Genomic DNA, 19636 nt, shown 5'->3' on the forward strand with positions numbered 1-19636 from the left:
AGGAGAAACAATCATACAATGGGCTGAAATCAGCAGGAAGTTAATCAAGAAAACTTGCACAAAAGGAATATAGGGTATCTCAAGAGCTTTACACACAGTGGCCTGAGAATTGATAACCCTAGCTCTATATAGTGGGAAGAGTTGGTTTCCCAGTATGCCTTCTGACCCTAGGCCCTGGCTGCAGACTATTATTGGATCTGTAAAGCAAAGTCCTGGTTTTAGACAAGTAACTGTGTGTAGCCTTAGGTTTTCTAAACACCTACTTTATTTAAAGTTCTTAAAGGCCTTTACCTACCTTCCAACCTCCCCCCACCACCATAGGTAAGAGATTAGTGTAGACCTCTTTTACCTACTTCCTGTTGATAAGGGTCAATGGGTTCTTTAGGGATTACCAAACTCAGTTGTCAGGATACCAGCAGTCTAGTCAAACAGCAAGGCAGCAGCAGCAACATGCAGCAGCAGAAGCATAATGATTCAGTAGAAACAGGAAACATCTGCCAAAGCAGGTTCCTTCTTCTGCATGGGAACCTCAGGGAAAAGCTTCCAAGGCTCTGGGTTTAGGATATTACTGGCTCTGCCAAACATGTTCCTGGTTTATAAAAGGAGCTATGTTTCTTGTGTGTACATCAGGGTCTCAGAGAAAGCCTTGGGTCAGTCCATCCCTCAAGATGTTCTATTATCTCATCTCCCTAAGGATCTCTTCCTCATTTATCATGGTCCCCTCTTTACTGTTACTACTACCCTGATACACACACACACACACACACACACACACACACACACCCCACAGACGTAAATCTAGATTCCACACATGAAAGAAAATAATGTGTCATATTCTACAGTGCCTTAGGCTCAGCAGCCCCAGAAGAGATAAGTCCATTTTCTGTTAGGATGATTTTCTCTTCTCGGTGTCAGATGAGGTCAGATGTGATTTGTTTATAAATGTCTTTATTAGTCCCTTCGATAGAACCATACTGTTTAAAAAAAAAAAGAGGCAACAAAGGAAAGTTGAAAGCAGGGAAATGGTCTTCTCCAGGTGAGATCACGCAATTGGCTTTCTAGTACCAAGTAGCTAGAACCCTGAAGACACACAGAAAAGTAACAATATACAGATGGTAACCATTTGCTAAGACACACCCCACTACATGGCCCACATCTTCCTACTATAGTCTCTATTTGTCTTCTTCAATCTACAGTAGGTGGAAACAAAGACACTGGATTGCTCTAAAAATGAACATTTATTTACTAAATTGAGGTACAACCATTACTCTCTCTGCCTCTTCCCATCACTATGATAAAATTCTCTGATCTTCTCAAAGTTTCATCTTTTGCCAAGAAACATGTTCTATGAAGTGTCCTGATCTTGACTCTGCCAGTCTTTTGAGACTGGCAAAGCCTCCCATTCATAGCTCAGTGTGCACTGTCTGGGGAGGTTTCTTGGTCCTGAGCTCAGTCCAGAAAGCCACTTCCTCCTCTTTCAGTCTCTGGGCTTTCTGGGTGGTGGCTCCAATCTGCAGAACCCTTCCTTTTGGTCATACTCTGGCCAATGGGGCAGCCCCTTCCCATTGGGATTCCTGTAAACAGAATCAAACAGAATTTCTTAAAGTTGCTGTGTGGTTCTACATTCATGTGAAATGTATAGGGATCTCTGGTTTATCTCTGCCAAAGGCTTCCGCACAACAAGAAATTGGGGATCACCACTGTCAGAGCACTGTGGTCATGGGATGGTAGTTCTTCCCTTAAGCTTTGAAATCCACCCATTCCCAATGATCCTATCTTGCTCAATATCTTTGTGCTAATCTCACTCATCCGAGCAAAGTTGGTCCAGAATTTCATCATCATCTTGCTGAGGTTGGTCTCCTCTTCTGAGGCACCTTCTGAGGGAAATATATATATTAGTAGCTCAATATGCATTTCACAAACCAGCAATAGCTTGTTAAAAATGCAGAGTACGGATCCTAACTCCAAAATTTCTTTGTCTGATTGTTCATTGCAAGAAGGTTGTATTTAGCTGGTGTGCACTTTCAGGTTGCAAATGAATGATCCAGGACTCAGGAATGGTTGTGTAGTTCATTCCTGGCTGGTTGGCTTTGTTTTCCATGCTTACCATCCAGCTCTTCCATATTCAGGATTCAGATGCTGCAGCTCAATGGCATCCTCATATGAGTCTATTTCTGGCAATTGGGTAATTTCTCAATTTCCCCTTCAAACTCACAAATTCACAATTTAAAGAAATATTAGAGGAGCAGACATCCTAAAACACAATTATGAGATGCCCGGAGTGTGTCAGCAGCAGCCACTGAAGTGGGTCAAATCACACAAACTGCTGAGAATTAAGGTATTATCAGCAAGATCTTGACCTCATCCTAACTCACATTCTGATGTGGCATTTTGAGTGGGAAATCAAATGGGAATTCTTATCTTCGGGTGGGGGAACTTGAGTGACCCGTGTCTATGCCTTATATTAGTGGTCAACATCTTGATGCAAAGTGTTGCTGGCTGCTTATGAGTATGTACTTTCCTCATGTATGCTGGAATGGGAGAAAGGCTGGGCTCTTGACAGTTTATCTCATTCCTGTTACCATGACTTGGGAAATGAATTTTAAGAGAAACGTGCTCAAGGCCATGGAAGCCTGATTGGGAACCCAGACCTCCTAATGGCAAGCTCGCAGGGAACAAAGCACTATTACCTCTTAAAACTGGAGCACCGAAGACAGAGTAGATTTCATCTATGTGGTCTCCAATCACTGTCTTAGGTTTCAGTTCTGATGAGAAGCTTGGGTGATACTGAAATTGGTACATGTAGGTGGGGGCTCCAGCATCTGGGAAGACACGGATTCGTGTACAGTTTATGACACTGGGGGGGGACTTGGAGGGTGTATAGGCCTCTACATGTGCAGGAACCACTGTTCATCAGCAAAGCAGAAGAATGCAGTCAGTGAATCACCTGGGTGTGCTGGTGGCTGCCTAACAAGGGCAAGTGGAGGTAGCATTTGAGTCAGTCATTCATGGACATAAAAATTAATGAAAATACACCCAAAAGCAAACCAGGTACATGTTGGTGGTGATGCACTAGTGCACGCTCATTCCAAGAAGATCTACAGCCTACTAAGTGTCTTTCTCTGGCTGGTTTTGAACATTTTCCATGTTTTGCTCAGTCGTTTCATGGAGTGAGAAACAAATCCAAGGGTTTGCCTGAAAGTGTTCTTTGTTTTCTTAATTCATGTTTTAAGTTAGCATGAAGCATAGTGTGTTTTTCATTGCTGTATTTCCATACACATTTTATTTATTTCTTCCCTTGACTGCCCTCCTCCATGCCCATTCCACCCACTTGCTTGTCTCCTTTCTTCTAACAATACCCCTTATTCTACTTTTAGGATACATGTATAATATTGTCCTCTTTCTTTTTCCCTCTTCTTTAAGATTGCGTCTTTGCTCATTTTTTTCTAGTTTCTCCCTTCCATTCATACATTCATACAAATTTAAAGCTAGGCTCCACATATGAGAAGATACACACTATATTTATCTTACTAAGTCAAGTTTATTTCGCTTAACCTGGGAATGCTGTCCAGTTGATAGAGTGCTCACCTGGAATGTTTAGGGAACTGAGTTAAACAGCCAGAGAAAAGGGGGTCAAAGAAAAACAGAGAGATTTGTGAGAGTATGAAGGTTTAAAAGGTTTTATAAGATAAACAATATCAGCAAAATTTAGCTAGATCCATCAGGCAAAAAAAAAATCAGAGAAGAATCAAGTATATAAAATCATAAAAAGAGAGAATAGCTTCACACTATGTGCCACAGGAATTCAAAGGATCATGAGAGATTATTACAAACAACTGTAAGAACACAGATTGGATCACATGGCAGAAGCAGATGAATTATTTGTCCAATAAAGCCTACCAAAGCTGAACAAAGAAGAAACAGGTGATATGGAGATCAATAGTGAATGTACTTGAATTAGTGATCAAAGTTTTATGTTAAAGAAAAGTGGCAATTTCCCTGAAGAATAACAACACATGTTTAAAGATCTGGGAACCATATAGCTCAAATTCTTGCCTAATTTCTTCAAAACTCAACAGAACATTTCCAGTTCTTTCCCAAATCTTTCCAAAATCATATAGATTTGAAAATAAGACAAGGCACTTCAAGGAGAGAAGACTACATCCGGGCCCTTAATGAACACAGATGGAAAAATACTTGACAGAATACCAGAAAACCAGTTCAATGACACAGTGGAAAGATCATTTACCATGTTCAAACAGGAGTTAGAGTGTGGTTCACACCAGTTTAACACACACAAGGACTGTGCTACTCCATGTTACATGCAGAGGGGCAAAATAATCACCTCATTATATGCAGAAAAATATTTGCTAAAATTCAACTTTCGTGATAAAAAGTTGAACAAATAAGAGAGAGATTGAGTATATTTTAACATAATAAAGGTAACATGTAAAAGGACCAGGGCCAATGTTGTTCACAACAAGGAAAATATTTTCCTCTAGAATTTGGAACAAGTCAAAGGTTACCTCACACGTTACTTTGGCTTAACATAGTGTTGGAAGTTTGCCTCAACCATCTGACAAAAGAAAAAGAAGGCATCGAAATAAGGAAATCAGACGTGCAACAATGTTCATGGGCAGCACGTTTTTATATGTAGAAACCCTATAGATTCCCAAAGTACTTACAAATAATAAGTAAAGAGAATAAAATCAAAGCAGAGCAAATCAACAAATGAATGTCAAATAGTATTTCCACATATTAAAAATAAATTGTGCCTGTAGGGGAGAATCCTTGGAGATATAACTTTCTTGACCACTTCCTGAATGTTTCTGTTTGTTTGTTTGTTTGTTTCTGGTATGCCATGAAGTCAGCATGTTTCCTCCACTATGCTTCCCCAAACAATGTTGAGTCTCACCTCAAAGACACAAAGGAAAGTCTATTCACAACGCTTTAAAAGCATGCCCCACATAAGTCTCTCTTCCAACATAATGTTTATGGCAGGCATTTTGTCTGGGCAAAGAAGCCTGACTTCTATGTCCAGACCTTTTGCCTCAAGATGTTCCCTGCTCACTCTTTTGTCCATGTGTGCAGCAGATCAAAGCACACAAAGACAAATGTGCAGTGATGGACAAATATCCTCCCACACTGCTCACATGGAACAGCCCTGAGACTTATCTGATTATTCTCAGCCTTCCCCAGCACCAAATGTACACAGTGGACATGTGCTTGGCAGTGCATCACTGATTGGTCTCCATCTCCTTCCTGTGTCACCCCTCATCTCCCTCAGTGATCTTTCCTGGGATCAACCCACAAATTAACCGTTTGTATTTACATCCTGCCATTAGACACTGTTACTGTCAGAAACTGAACAGAACAGAGCCTTTCATGAACCAGACTCTGAGGTCTCACCACAAGAAGCTTTCACCTGTCTATCCTAGGACATGAACTGGTTAGAGACCAAAGCTTGTATGTCTGTTGGCTGCCATCCAACCTGTTGGACTCACCTCTGTGGCCACGAGATACAATCACAGATGGTACAGCAAACATCACGTCCCCAATCAACTCCAGGAACAAGTCTCTGTTTGTGACTGGGTCATCTGTGCCTATTGAATATTTCTCCATGGCATCTGGAATTCCATCCTCTGGTATGTTCTGAAATGAATGAAGAAAGTGACCACTTCCAACTGAGCACTGCGTTTTTGTTTTCCCTGCCAAATGAGAAGGATTGGTTAATTGTGAGCTTTCTGTGTCTCCTATAAATCCCTCCTGGAATGGTAGAATCAGAAAGTTGGAAATATTGGGTACAAAGTCCCAGTCTTGGTTTTTTTGTTGTTGTTGTTTGGTTGGTTTTGTTTTGTTTTTTGTTTTGGTGTTTGTTTGTTTGTTTGTTTTTGGTATTGTAATTAATGATCTGTAATTTGAACCAGTCCTTCAGCCAATTACCAGGAAATCACAAGATGCTTATGAAGAAATAAGCAGAGACTTCATCAGGAGCAAGGAGACCATCTTTTTGTCCAGTTTTACATCAGTTGGTGGAAATTCCATTAGATGTTTTAAAAAAGAGTTATGTGCTTGAGAGTCCTCAGGAATTACCAGGAAGAAACAAACAGGAAAACCATCCTGTCCACTGAAGGATGAAGGCTCTCCCTACTCACCAGTGGGTATGGGCCTCCTGTGAGTTTGATAAAACAGATGGATTTGTATACAGAAGCTCAAGGAATTAAATGAAGACACCTACATACCTATTAATTAGGTTTGGGGGACAATGTTTCCTTAGGCAGTGGGGGAACATCTTAGACAAAGCTAAAGAAGAAGCAGAAAACAGCAGGATAGAGGAACAGGTTGTGTCCTCACAGACCCCACTGACTAAGGAAGCCACCCTTACAGCCATTATGGGATTATGGGTGGGTTCTTTGATGACATCTGAAATCTCTCAGTAAGAGCTGCAAAACCCTCTGCATGTCTGAGAGCACATGCCACGCCCTCTAAAGCTCCACTCTCAGAGTCCTGACTCTAGGATTGTTTCTGCAGGTAAGTCACCACAAACACCTTGTAAGCCTGCCTGTCGGTGAATTCTATGCCACTGTGGAGGAGATGAGTTCTATAATCTTTAAAGAAGAACCCTCTTCTTACCTATTAGACACAGATTAGACCCAGTGATAACCCTTTTCTGAACACTGGCCCCGAGGCATCGAAAGCAGCCAAGGGGATCCTGAGAGGGTAAATACATATGGATCTTTCAGTGTCCCAGCCTGATGCTCCTGAAGTCTCAACTCCATATTTGGTTCATTTGGTTATTTCATTGGCACAATTATTATCTCTACAGGCCCATCCAACCCAAGAATTTGAGGATTCATTAAAGGAGAAACAAAAACAACGCATTCCCAGGCCTGCATTTCGCAGGAAACAGATAGGTGGTATCTGGAAGAATCCATTCATAACAATTGGGACAGCTGCCCTAGATATCAAGCAAGGCTTGAACAAAGAGCTCATGGATGCACAGGCTGGATGAGTAATTGGTGGTGGGGGGGTCATCTGTCTAACAGTTCTGTTTATGCTCACCATTGGCAGAATCCAACCAAACTCTTGCTTGTTGATGCCCACCATGTAGGGCACGGTGTTGAAGCTCTTCTCTGCCAGGATCTCTTCTGGTGCCTTTGGCAGCACCACCCCATCAAGAACAGTTGGTGTGAAGGGATAATGCTGGGAAAGAGAGCAGCACAGTGACATCACCAGCATCTCCCACTCTGCCTGTCTAAGGGGGAAGCTGGAATGTAGCCCCCATGACTGTGGCTAGAACATAAACTCCATGGCTATGACTGGAACATAGACTTCATTACTCCTAATGGAACATAAACCCCATGACTGCGGCCCATGGCCATAGAAACTCAGAATCCTTAGAAGGGAGCTAAATGTCTAGAGTCAAAAGTCTAAATAAGGATATCTGTCTGTAGCAAGGTAATGGTGGCAAAGAAGGAAGATGTGGATCCTTGATTCAAACATGTATCGTGTAACATATACTTTAGTTATTGCACATTACCTAGACTTAGCACTGTTCCTTAAACTTAGGTCCATAATGTTGCCATGAAGGTTGAATTAGTGAATACTAACTCATTGTTTCAGGGGAAATGTATAGTATTTTTCCTCTGGGCCTCTCACCACAATAATGCCAGTACTCATATATTATGTGTGGTGTCCTGCTCTAATGCACATTATACTATATATACAAAACATACTTGGGTTTTGTTGTTTTTAAGAATTGGTGGAAAAAGGATGTGTAGAATTTATTATTTCTCCCACCCTGGGTAACATAACATTATATTGTTTCAGCCTCACAATCATGCTGTACACTTTTTTTTAAATCATCACCCTTGGGTGAATGTTAACCATGTGAATCCACTGATTTAGATGGTTCCTTACCTTTTTCAAAGTTTTATCACACACTGTAGGCACGTGACCATACCCAGAATGGCCTCACTCTCAGATAGACAAATATCCTCTCCCACTTTTGGATGTTGTTTCATTAACAATGATTTCATGCAGGTCTAATCCCAGGACTGCCTGAGCCTCACATGTGGTGGAGGAACAACCTAGAGAGGGCTTAGAAAGGTGCTCACACAGCAGAGCACAACATACATCTGGCACACCTCTGACTCTCTCAGACACTAAATATCTACCTCAATGAAGGTGCTGCGATTTGGATCTTAAATATCTTCTAAAGGTCCATGTGCAGTAGTCTTGTTCTGTCAACTGTGCTGCTGTAGGATGCAGAATCTTTAATAATCAGACTCAAGTATAGTTCAGGTTATTGGAAATGTGCTCCTGAAGCAGACCATGGACTCCCCATCGTTTCCCTCTTCCTGCTACTGTCGCAAAACAACATCAACTGACTGTAGAAAGAACCTCAAAATGGCCTACCAAAACAAACCCTTTGCCTTATCAGTTGCTTATCTAGAGTATTTACTACAGTGACAGAGGAAGCAAGGATATTTTCCCTGTTATCTTGGGCTTTTCCATTTTGCATGGCCTACCTTGTGTTCATATGGGTAAGCCTTAGGGTGTTACACGGCATGAAATAAAATGGTGGTGTGAGAAAGAGACAGTAAATTCAAGAAAGGGACCTCAAGGACGAGCACTCCTGTGGGGCAGCACTCCTGTGAGAACATTAAGATGGCTGTCTAGAAGAACTACAGTCATTGGCACTGTCCACTAAGTGGGGGCTGAAGCCAATGGTGTGGTGACAGGGCTAGGAGCCCTCTTTCTGCCTCTTCTTACAGTTTATACAATATCCACCAGTTAAGTCCTGTCAACTATTCCTTTACCATCCTACTTCTCTGACATCTGTAGAATTTGCCACTCTTTGCCTGTGTTGCCTCCTCCAACAGACCTCCAAGTTGGTCTCTGCATCTCGTCTGCCCCTTTCATATAAGATATTTCTACATGTTGAAGAAAGAAACATTTTCAAACTCCCCGTGTCTTAGCTCTGTGCAGTTGTCTGAACATCTCCCCCTTTACACTACCTCATAACCCAACCCCCTCTGTGACCCTTTCAATCTCTGCCACCTCCCCAATTTCAAGCCTACTCTTTTCTCCCTGCCACTACTCCAAACACACTGCCCTCCTGCAGCAGGCCTTCTTATGTCCTCTTCTTCCTCCCAGTTTCCTCACAGATCGTTTCTTCCAGAGTTTGACTCAGATGATCTCAGCTCTTCAAGAAGCCATCTGTGACCTTCTTTATATGTATCCACTGGCTAATTCTGTCTACACCTTAACTTTCTCTTTTATCTTAACCATTACCAAGACCCATAACATGGTTCAATATTTTTTTCTCTTTTATATCATCCTCCAGGACATAATTCCCCAAGAGGGACATACATCTTGTTTGTTTTGCTGCTATATCCCAGCTCATAATAATAACTTGCCACAAAGTAAGCACTTCTTAAAATCTTACTAAATAGCTGAAATGATCTCATTCTAGCTTCACAAACATTTAGGGAAAGTGGTGGGATCCCCAGGGAAGGGAAATGAAAATGACCAGAGAATAGGACACTGCCTAACTATTTTTCCAGACCCTGGCCACTGCTGGGAGGTGGGAGGACAGGAGGATGGGATGAGGAGCCCTGTTGGAGTTTTCATGGTATAAGGTATAATGAGGTGTGGTTTCCTCATTATTAACATCTCAGGCTCCTCCCTATATGATTCCTGAGCCCTGTTTCCTTCTGAGAGGTCTGTGGTCCTCAACAAGGACTCCCAAGACCCTTAGCCAGTAATTTCAGCCTTCTGATAGTGGAAAGTTCTAGTGTCATCTCTTGCCATTGAACTTTTTTTTTTCTTTGAACAGGAATGAAAAAGAAAAATGGATAAAAAGAATTGCTGATTTGGAGCACTGAACTGGCAGTTAGAAGAAAAGAGCCAGCCACTCTGGTCTCTTTGGCTGTGTTAACTATCAAGTGACTTTGCTACTCTGGGCATCAAAAGCACACAAAAAAATGGTATGATTCCACCAAGGAAAATTCTATCAACTATAGTTAATTGAAGAGCTAACACTGCAAGACTCCAAATCTCAAAATATCCTTACCTTTCTGGTATCTCCTTGTAAATCAAGCTTGAAAAAGTTCTGTGGAAACAAATGCAGATTGTGATGGGCAACTTTCCTGGTATAAAATCTGATTATTTGAACTGTGCATTTAGTTCCCCTGTGGCTGATGCACATGCTCCTAGGTGAGGTTCTCTCCGCATGGCACAGGGTGGAGTATGATGAGGGAGGGGCATCATCTGAAAGTCAACATGTCCTGGAACTCAAAGTCAGGGTCACTGGAGCTCTGGGGAGAATGTCTGCCTGCCTGGACCTGCATCCTCCTTCAAACCCTTAGAAGTTCCATTGTGGTAAAACCGCCCCAATTTTCCTGTAGAAAAAAGTGGAGAGAATGCAGCAGCATCAAAGGGAGGTTGGTAGGTTTATCCTGTTATATGTCTATATGAGTGAGTATATACCGTGTGTGTCTTTCTGCTTCTGGGACAGCTCACTCAGGATGATCCTTTCTAGGTCCCACCATTTACCTGCAAATTTCATGATTTCCTTATTTTTCATTGCTGAGTAATACTCGATTGTGTAGATGTACCACAATTTCTGCATCCATTCTTCAGTTGAGGGACATCTGGGCTGTTTCCAGCTTCTGGCTATTACAAATAAAGCTGCTACAAACATGGTTCAGCAAATGTCCTTATTGTGTGCTTGAGCCTCTTTTGGAACTAATCAAGAGAGAGGACCCTGACTAAAATGCTCAATCCCCGTCCTGGAAGGCAAAGAGGTTGTACATCAAAAGAAGAAGAAAACAGGAAACAACCTAGGAACTTGCCACAGAGGGCCTCCGAAAGCCTCTGCCCAGCAGACTATCAAAGCAGACACTGAGACTTATGGCCAACTGTTGGGCAGAGTGCATGGAATCTTATGTAAGAAGTGGGAAATAGTAAGAGCTGGAAAGAACAGGAACCACACAAGGAGAGCAACAGAACCAGAAAATTTGAACACAGGAAACATCCCAGAGACTCATACTCCAACCAAGGACTATTCGTGGAGACAACCTAGAACCCCTGCACAGATGTAGCACATGACAGTTCAGTGTCCAAGTGGGTTACATAGTAATAGGAAGAGGGACTGCCTCTGACATAATCTGATTGGACTGCTCTTTGATCACCTCCCCCTGAGGGGGAAGCAGCCTTACCAGGCCACAGAAGATGACAATGCAGCCACTCCTGATGTGATCTGATAAACTAAGATCAGAAGGAAGAAGAAGAGGACCTCCTCTATCACTGGACTTGGGGAGGGATATGCGTGAAGAAGGGGGAGGAAAGGTGGAATCAGAAGGGGAGGAGGGAGGGGCTTATGGGGGGATACAAAGTGAATAAAGTGTAATTAATAAAAAAAAAAAGAGAGGTTGGGCTGGGTGTGGTAGGAACTAGCAGGACAGGAGGAGCCTTCTAATCCTTCTCTACTTTCACTTCAAAAGTTCATACACCTGGCAGTGAGCTGCAACACCATATTCCTGAAGACAGTTAATAGTTCAAATTGAATGCATAACAGTTTCAATCCAACAAAGTTTAATCTAAAAATATTGTTCAAATGATACTAGACAGTTTCTAAGCTGATAGGGTGTAAAGCGTTGTTACTATTGTCTTTCTAGGAGACAACCATACTTCAGGGAGAACCCAAAAACAGAATAGAAAGCTTAGGTATAGATTCTCAATAACATCTGCTGAGCAGTCAGCTCCAAACATAAACTAAGACAATAGTTACTTGAAGATTCTGTTTCAACTCATTCCTTCTCCTATTCAGGCTTTAGGGGAAAAAAAGTGTACTTTCATAACAAAAAACTGTTACTCCTAGAAGCTCCCTGACACTCATCCCAACACACACACATACACACACACACACACACACACACACCAACAATTAAAGAAGAAGAGGCCATGACTTTGAGAGAAAGCAAGGGGAGGGGCTCAAGGAATTTATATTTTAATTTCAAAGACTGAAAAAAAATTTAAATAAAAAAGAAAGCAGAAAATTCTCAGTTGGCTTCAATGACTAACATTGCTCCCAAATGGTAAAAATAAAAATGATAAACAAATAAGTAAATAAACTGGAAACCTGCCTTGGGAAATTTAGAGTCAGATGACAGAAGACTGAATGAAGCCTGTGTCCAAGTCTGTAAAGAAAGTTCACTAGACTATACACTCACCATTTTCTGTGTGATCTCTAAGAACTCTTCCTCTATTTTCTGGCGCAGGCAGTGAACAATGACAGCAGATGTGGTGGTTTTACAGCCAGCAGCAACAGCAACTTGCTGGAAGACATAACAGGCAACCACAGAGGTCAAGAGCAACATCAGTACTTGATGTAGGCAGTGAGTTCTACCCTAAATACCATTTTAAAGAAAGAGTAGGTTTTCTGTGGTTTCCAGAGTCTACAAATTTTTGCTTCTATTAGTTATAATTGTGACATCAGATGTCAATGTGTCACTTACATATCTAATTCTGTTTCTTCATAACTTTAAAAATGAACAAAATATCAAAATATATTAAGAGAAGCCAGTAACAGATGAGTGAAGAGCAAGCATCCTGGTTCAGATCTACTCACTCACTTACTGAGGTGACATCATTTGACTCCAGTTTCCAGCAGCCACTGTACATATGAGAACTAATACAGGTGGGATGCTTCAGAGGAAACCCAGTCTCTCCTCAGAACCTATGCAGAACTTCAAGGCATCTTTTAATTTTATTTTATTTTTAATTTATTACAATTTATTCACTTTGTATCCCAGATGCAGCCCTCTCTTTCATCCCCTCCCAATCCCATTCCCCCTCTTCTCCTCCCATGCCCCTCCCACAGTCCACTGAGAGGTGAGGTCTTCCTCCCCTTCCATCTGACCCTAGTCTATCAGGTCTCATCAGGAGTGGCTGCATTGTCTTCCTCTCTGGACTGGTAAGGCTGCTTCCCCCTCAGGGGAAGGTGATCAAAGAGCCAGCCACTGAGTTCATGTCAAAGACAACCCCTGTTCCCCTTACTAGGGAGGGAACTCACTTGGATACTGAGCTGCCATGGGCTACATGTGTGAGGGGTTCTAGGTATCTCAATGAATGGTCCTTAATTGGAGTATCAGTCTCAGAAAAGCCCCCTGTGGCCAGATGTTTTGATTCTGTTGCTCTCCTTGTGGAGCTCCTGTCCCCTCCAGGTCTTACTATTTCCCACTTCTTTCATAAGATTCCCTGCACTCTGCCCAAAATTTGGCTATGAGTCTCAGCATCTGCTTTAATACCTTGCTGAGTAGAGTCTTTCAGAGGCCCTCTGTGGTAGGCTCCTGTGCTGTTCCCTGTTTTCTCCCTTTCCAGATGATGTCTATACCATTTGCCTTTCTGAATAAGGATTGAACATTTTACCCAAGGTCCTCCTTATTGCTTAGCTTCCTTAGGTGTACAGATTTTAGTATGTTTATCCTATATTGTATATCTAATATGCACTTATAAGTGAGTATATACCATGTGTGTCATTCTGCTTCTGGGATACCTCTGGGAAGATAGGTCAGATACCTGCAGAATGTGATGTAGATAAATCCCTAAAAACCCTTTCTGTTCAGCCATTCTTACTTCAGGAATCCCTTGAGTTAAGTCTCCTAACCAGAAGACCACCTCTCACCAGAATGCCAGGAAATCTGAGGAAAGGACACAGGAGTTGTCTAGGAAGGGACTTACTTCAGTCAGTGAACTGGAATTCTCCATAAACAAACCAGAAGTGAAGACCACACCACTCTCAGAAATGGCCCTGTGGAAGAGGTTCTTGGCCATAGGAGACAACACCTGGAAGAAGAGAGAAAGGAAAAAAGAATTTATACACACAAAAGGGTCAGCTTACCCTTTTAAAAATAATTCTTGAGATTATAATGAACTTCTCCCATGTACCCATGGCTCCTTGGCCTCCCCTTCTCTCTAATTCATGGTTTCAATGTACTTTTTGTCATTTAAGGCTCCTTCTACCCTCTCCCTTGCCCTACTACAGGGACTGCAGGGCTCTGTGGAAATGAGGGCACTTCGCCTTTTCTGACTTTTCTGATTCTGAGACTTTTCTTGGATCTGAGATCCCCCACAAAACCTCAGAGCAAACACTAAGAAACGAGCCAGAAAGTGTGTGGTAAGTTCCATCATGATGATCAAAACTGCCTGACAGATGGTTTTGGCAATTCCTAGCCACAAATCCTGCAATAGAATTTCTATTAATAAAAACTTATCCTAAGAAAATGGTCATGATAAAAGAGGGCTGAGGATATAGCTTATGGAACAACTAACAGTAAAGTGAAAGGAAAGAATGTGGAAATGAAATGTGAAATGATCAGAGGTACAAAAATATATTTAATTAATATTAAACTTTTAATAATGGAAACATTGGGAACACTTCAATACCCTTATATTAGGATATTGGATAAATAAGCAATTTCTCAGTTTTAATGTGGAATAATGTATAATTGTAGATTATAATGTTATGTAAAAGTATAATGTTTGGGGAGATATTTATATCATATTGCATTATTAAGGAAAATTTCACTGTTAAAAAAGGAACGTAATTAGATTATATGAAGTCAGAGAATAGAGATGTGATAAACAAACAATGAGAGATGAATTGGTAGATTATAAATAGATGCATAGATCAATGAACAAATGATAGATGTATAGACAGTTTCCATAGATAAATGATATGGATAAAAACATTGCTTCCTAGATAATCAATGGATGCAGATAGAGCTATGTATAGATTGATGAATTAACAGCTTGATTGAGGTAGGGAAAGGGAGAGAGACAGACAGAGAGAGAGAGAGAGACTAGCGATGGGTATCATTTCTTAACTGTGAGTTAGCAGTAGGGTTCTTGCTGTCCACTCAAACTTCCTATAGCTTCGCTCAGAATTTCTCTAAGTTCCATTCCCCACATCAGCAACACACCAATACCTTCATACCTCTGTGTCCCACATCTCCTACTAGGACTTGTCTGTCTCATTTCTACCCATTCCTCTTCTCATCCACCTTCGAAGCAAAGCCCATCCATCTCTTCTAGAGGCAACTGCCCTCCCTTTTGAGTATTGACAAGTCACAAAAATAGACTTCAGGGTTCCCTGTTGGCTTTTAGCACTTGAACCCATAGCATGTACATCTGCCCTGGAGCCTAAAAACTACTCTTCTTGTTTGTGGTTTAGACTCGGCTCTATTTCCAAAGAGAAGCAGACTCTTAATACTAAAGGATTAATAAATGAGAAAAATTAACCCAGTGAGAAGAATAGATTGTCAGGGCCCCACGTCATAACTGGAGATGGAGATGCTTATAGCTCTGGAACATAGAGTTGAACACTGAACTTTCTAGAAGCCAAGGAGTTAGTTTGGTCCTTAGCTCCTCACCATCTAGTGTGTAATGAGTAGGATTCCTGAACTCCTGTACTGAGTAAAGTTGGCTTTGGTCCTTGGGAGTGACGGGTCTCCAGGAGGCTCTATCAGATTCACCAAACCTAAGCATGGATTTCCAGGGACACTTACGAGAACAGAGAGACTTTCACTTCCTGCTGACTCTCCAAAAATGGTCACAGAGCCTGGATCCCCTCCAAAGTTGGCGATATTGTCCTGGACCCAGCGCAGTGCGGCCACCTGGTCCAAGTGACCCCAGTTCCCCCGGCTGTGTTCATCCCCTGTGCTGCAAGAAAATAAAGAGAATGGCAAGGATCTCAGGACTTCAGACAGGCTGGGATTCCTCAGTGGACCTTCCACAATCAGGCTATGCTCTGAAGCATGGCACAGAGGACTTGCCCTGCCTCTCATCCCTACATTGATCATTGTGGGGCTCTCGCTCTCACTATTTCTTTTAGCAACTATGTACTGAGTACCATTCGTCCAACTGCACTTCTGAGAAAGAAAGAGATGACATCTTACTACATTCATTTTACACAGCAGACCACAATCAACAGATTCAAAGGGTGTGTCATGCCACTAGAGAAAGTAAGTCATAAAGAAAGAGGCAAAGTAAAATAATGAGGCAGAATTGAGGTTTCATGACCAGGGAAGGCCTCACTGAGGCAGTGGCATTTGGTATAGGTCTAAATAAAATGAATCCAAGTCTTATAAGCATCTAAATAATGAATTTTGGGTTAGGAGAAGTATCAGGTACAAAGACCCCAAGTCTGAGTGAACATGTGTGTGAGGATGGTTACTGAGAAATGCAGGTAGAACAGAGACTGGGGGCCCTGGAAAGGCTTTCTGTGTTGCTGTAAATAACAGGGAGCATTATGCAGGGGCCTGACAAGACTCAGCTGTTGTCTCCCAGACCATTCATGCTACTATGTGGATCACTCTCATAATAAATTTACAAATTTATAAAGACTGAGCAGTTATAGTAATAGGCCAGAGACTTGGGGTCCTGCTTAGTAGATGAAGGGAATGGATGCTGGATGGGGGAGTAGGAATAAAAGAGGAGTCCCATAACCTACAGGGCCTTTGTCCAGAGCACACCGGCAGTTGGAGATGCCCACTGCCATGCACAGGACCTTCTGGGAAGCAGCCAAGGTCTTTGTTGTGGGGAACAATTAGTGGATAATACAGGCCTTGTGAAGTGGAGTGTGCCTTGCACACAGCCAGAGGAGGCATGAGGTGTTAGCTAAAGAGGAGTGCCTGGGGGGGTCAAAGGAGAGATGAAGACTACACATGGGGAACTGTGTTAAGCACTTCACTCAGAGAATCAGGAGAGAGGGAGACACACATAGCCTGATGACAGAGAGTGGAAGGCTGAGAAGCAGTAGCTGAGGAGGAACTGGCCAAAGCCAAGATGGGGGACCTTTGAAAGATGCCAGAATAGATTGTCTATGGCTGCTGTCACTTGAGCCACGTGAGCTTGGGATGACAACTGGCAGAGGTTATGACTGTCCTTGAGAACAGCCAGGTGGCGTGGTGAGTTAAAAACCTGCCTACAGCACCATTAACTGAGCTCCTTACAAGAGCCCACTCCATCCTGATTTTCCTGTGAGAAGATGTCAAACACGCAAGAGCAGTGCTGGTACTGATCCGGTCATAGAAGAATGTGGTGTGCGGGACAGCACAGGTCAAAATGGAGGAGTACTTAAAAGGTGGCAACATGAAAAGTAGGTCTTGCAAGGCAAGCATGATTTTGATGGGTAGAGTAGACACCCACCACAGATGCCAGGAAGCTCAGAAGGAAGTGAACAGGTGTGGCTGGGGAATGAAGAGAGATGGCTTTCAAGAAAGAAGGAACTGGAAATATGACAAACTGCTTAGCAACAACCTCCTGAAGAATGACATCACTAACACTTTTTTGATTTTGCAGATTCGATGTTTTGGACACAATTGATGTGACGAGGGTTCATGTGTGGGGGCCTTGTTCTCTAATGTGACAGCATTGTGCTGTGATAGAATCTGTGCAAGGTAAAGCCCAGTGGAAAGTAATTAGGTCATTGGGCACACTGGAATTTTGTTTTTTTCATGATATGTGTGCTCAGAGGAATCAGGTTACTTCCTGAGACAGTGAGAGCTTTTACCTGTGCTTATAGTCTTTTGTCAACTTGACACAAGCTAGAGCCACCTGGGAAAAGGGAACCACAATTGACCAAATGCCTCCACCAGAACAAGCTGAAGAATAATGACTGATAGAGCCTACTGTGGGTGGCCCTGGAAAGTAAGCCAGTTAAGAGCATTCCTTCATGGTCCTTTCTTTACTTCCTTGCTCAAATGCCTGCCCTAACTTCCCTCACTTATAAGTGGATATTAGCCGTATAAAATAGGATAGCTATACTAAAATCTACACACCTAAAAAAGCTAAACAACAAGGAGGACCCTTGGGATGATGATTAAATCTCATTCAGTTATTTTTATTTAACTTTGTTGGATTCTCTTAGTTTTTCTCTTAGCCCAACTATCACAAATAACTGAGACTCTATAATACCTTTTTAATGATAAACTTCACAACACAAGAACTGAGTAGTTATTACTCTAATCTTAACCCTCTAGGATAATTTGGTTTCCCCCCAGTGTACATCCTGTGATACAGGCATTTTGTAGCTTTCCTTGGTGAGCTCTCTCTCTTCAAGTCTCCTGGACTTGAAGTAACTGGACTCCAGTAACTGAATCTCCTGGCTGAATCCCTTACTTCCCTATACCCTAACTCCTCCTCCCTGTCTGAATCCCTTACTTCCCTATACCCTCCTCCTCCTCCCTGTCCTCCCTGTCTGGCAGGAATTCTAGCCCTATTTTCTTCCCTGCTCAGTGATTGGCTATAAGCTGCTTTATTAACATATCAGGCGACCATTGGGAAGCAGAGTTTATACAACATTAAGACAGAAGATTCTTACACAACAAGGCTTGCAACCAGATATGGGGAAATACAGAAATCAGTATTTTAATTACACAATAACCTCATGCCTACAGTCTTCCTTCTATCTGCTTTTGGATCTAAGGGGACTGATCTGGTCCTTCTTCAAGAGGCAGAAGAACATTCATATCCTTTCTCACCAACAATCTTGATGTTTCACTGTTTGGTAAATAGTCGTGTTGCTTATAAGACACAATTCCTCTTCTCTTCATATTGTTCTCCTTTAGATACAGATAATGTGGATGAAAAGCTCCTTAAAATATGTGCCCAAAAGAAAATTCCCAGACTTTATCAAAAAGAAAAATAGTGTGTGGCACTGGAGAGTCTTCATGGTAAAGCACCTTATAATCTAGTATCCAGGACATATGGTTTCAATAGCCAACTCCGTAACGTGTATATTTGGGTTATTTGTCATTGTTTCTGTTCCTAATTATTTTAAATAAAACCAAATAAAAATTTGGGTAGAGATGTACATTTGATATCTGAATGGTGATATTTTGATTTAATGATATTTAACTAAAAATGTATGTTCTTATTTTAACATCATTAGATTATCAGATCTTAACCCCATCCAAAGTCTGAGATGAGATTTATAGAGAGAAGAGCCATTAACAATGGAAACTCTTCTGAGAAATCCTGGTTATGGGCTTTAGGGCCATGCCTGATGCCATTAGAAATCAATTCCACACTTATCTCCTTTTGACACTGGTGTTATTATTATCATGTCACTAAAACAGAATTCCTGGGAAACATAGATGAGAGGAGATTCACAGATGGCAATCCTGAATGTTGATTTTGTTGTTGTTGTTGTTAATAAATTTAAAGTCTTTATTCTGAGCATACGGTCCATTTATAATTAGGAGGAAACTGCTGTGAAGAAATATGGAGATGTGTATGAGGAATGAGGAATTGTTCCCTGCCCTAATGTGGGGCTAAAATTAAGAGTAAAGTATGAGCAGGTGATATTGGCTCCTTGTGAGATGAAGATAGTGATATACCTTGGTAAACAATGCCACTGGCAATGCATGATGGGACACACTCACATACTTGTGACTGAGGCTGAGGTCCAAGGATCACCTCAAGTTTAGGCTAGCTTGGGATGAATAGTAAAACAAAAAGAAGCAAAAACAAAAAACAAACAACAACAACAAAACTCACTGGATTTGGTCATCCCAATACTGGAAGAAGATTGACCCAATCATGAGTACACAGCATGAGTGCACAT

At 41.8% G+C, this 19636-nt stretch overlaps 1 protein-coding gene across 1 annotated transcript in view; it reads right to left on the reverse strand.

Annotated features, from left to right (window-relative positions):
- Positions 1-1403: 1403 nt before the first annotated feature.
- Positions 1404-19636, reverse strand: part of LOC129686844 (carboxylesterase 1E-like) — a 75185-nt gene continuing 56952 nt past the window's right edge. Inside the window, 11 exon segments of the mRNA XM_055620976.1 lie at positions 1404-1519; positions 1522-1575; positions 1803-1877; positions 2691-2822; positions 5505-5660; positions 5976-6048; positions 7063-7203; positions 10079-10117; positions 12240-12344; positions 13750-13854; positions 15576-15729. Of these exon segments, the coding sequence (XP_055476951.1) occupies positions 1404-1519; positions 1522-1575; positions 1803-1877; positions 2691-2822; positions 5505-5660; positions 5976-6048; positions 7063-7203; positions 10079-10117; positions 12240-12344; positions 13750-13854; positions 15576-15729 (1150 nt within the window).

This window comes from Psammomys obesus, unplaced genomic scaffold (assembly GCF_907164565.1).
Source record: "Psammomys obesus unplaced genomic scaffold, mPsaObe1.curated_primary_1811, whole genome shotgun sequence".
Classification (NCBI taxonomy): Eukaryota; Metazoa; Chordata; class Mammalia; order Rodentia; family Muridae; genus Psammomys; species Psammomys obesus.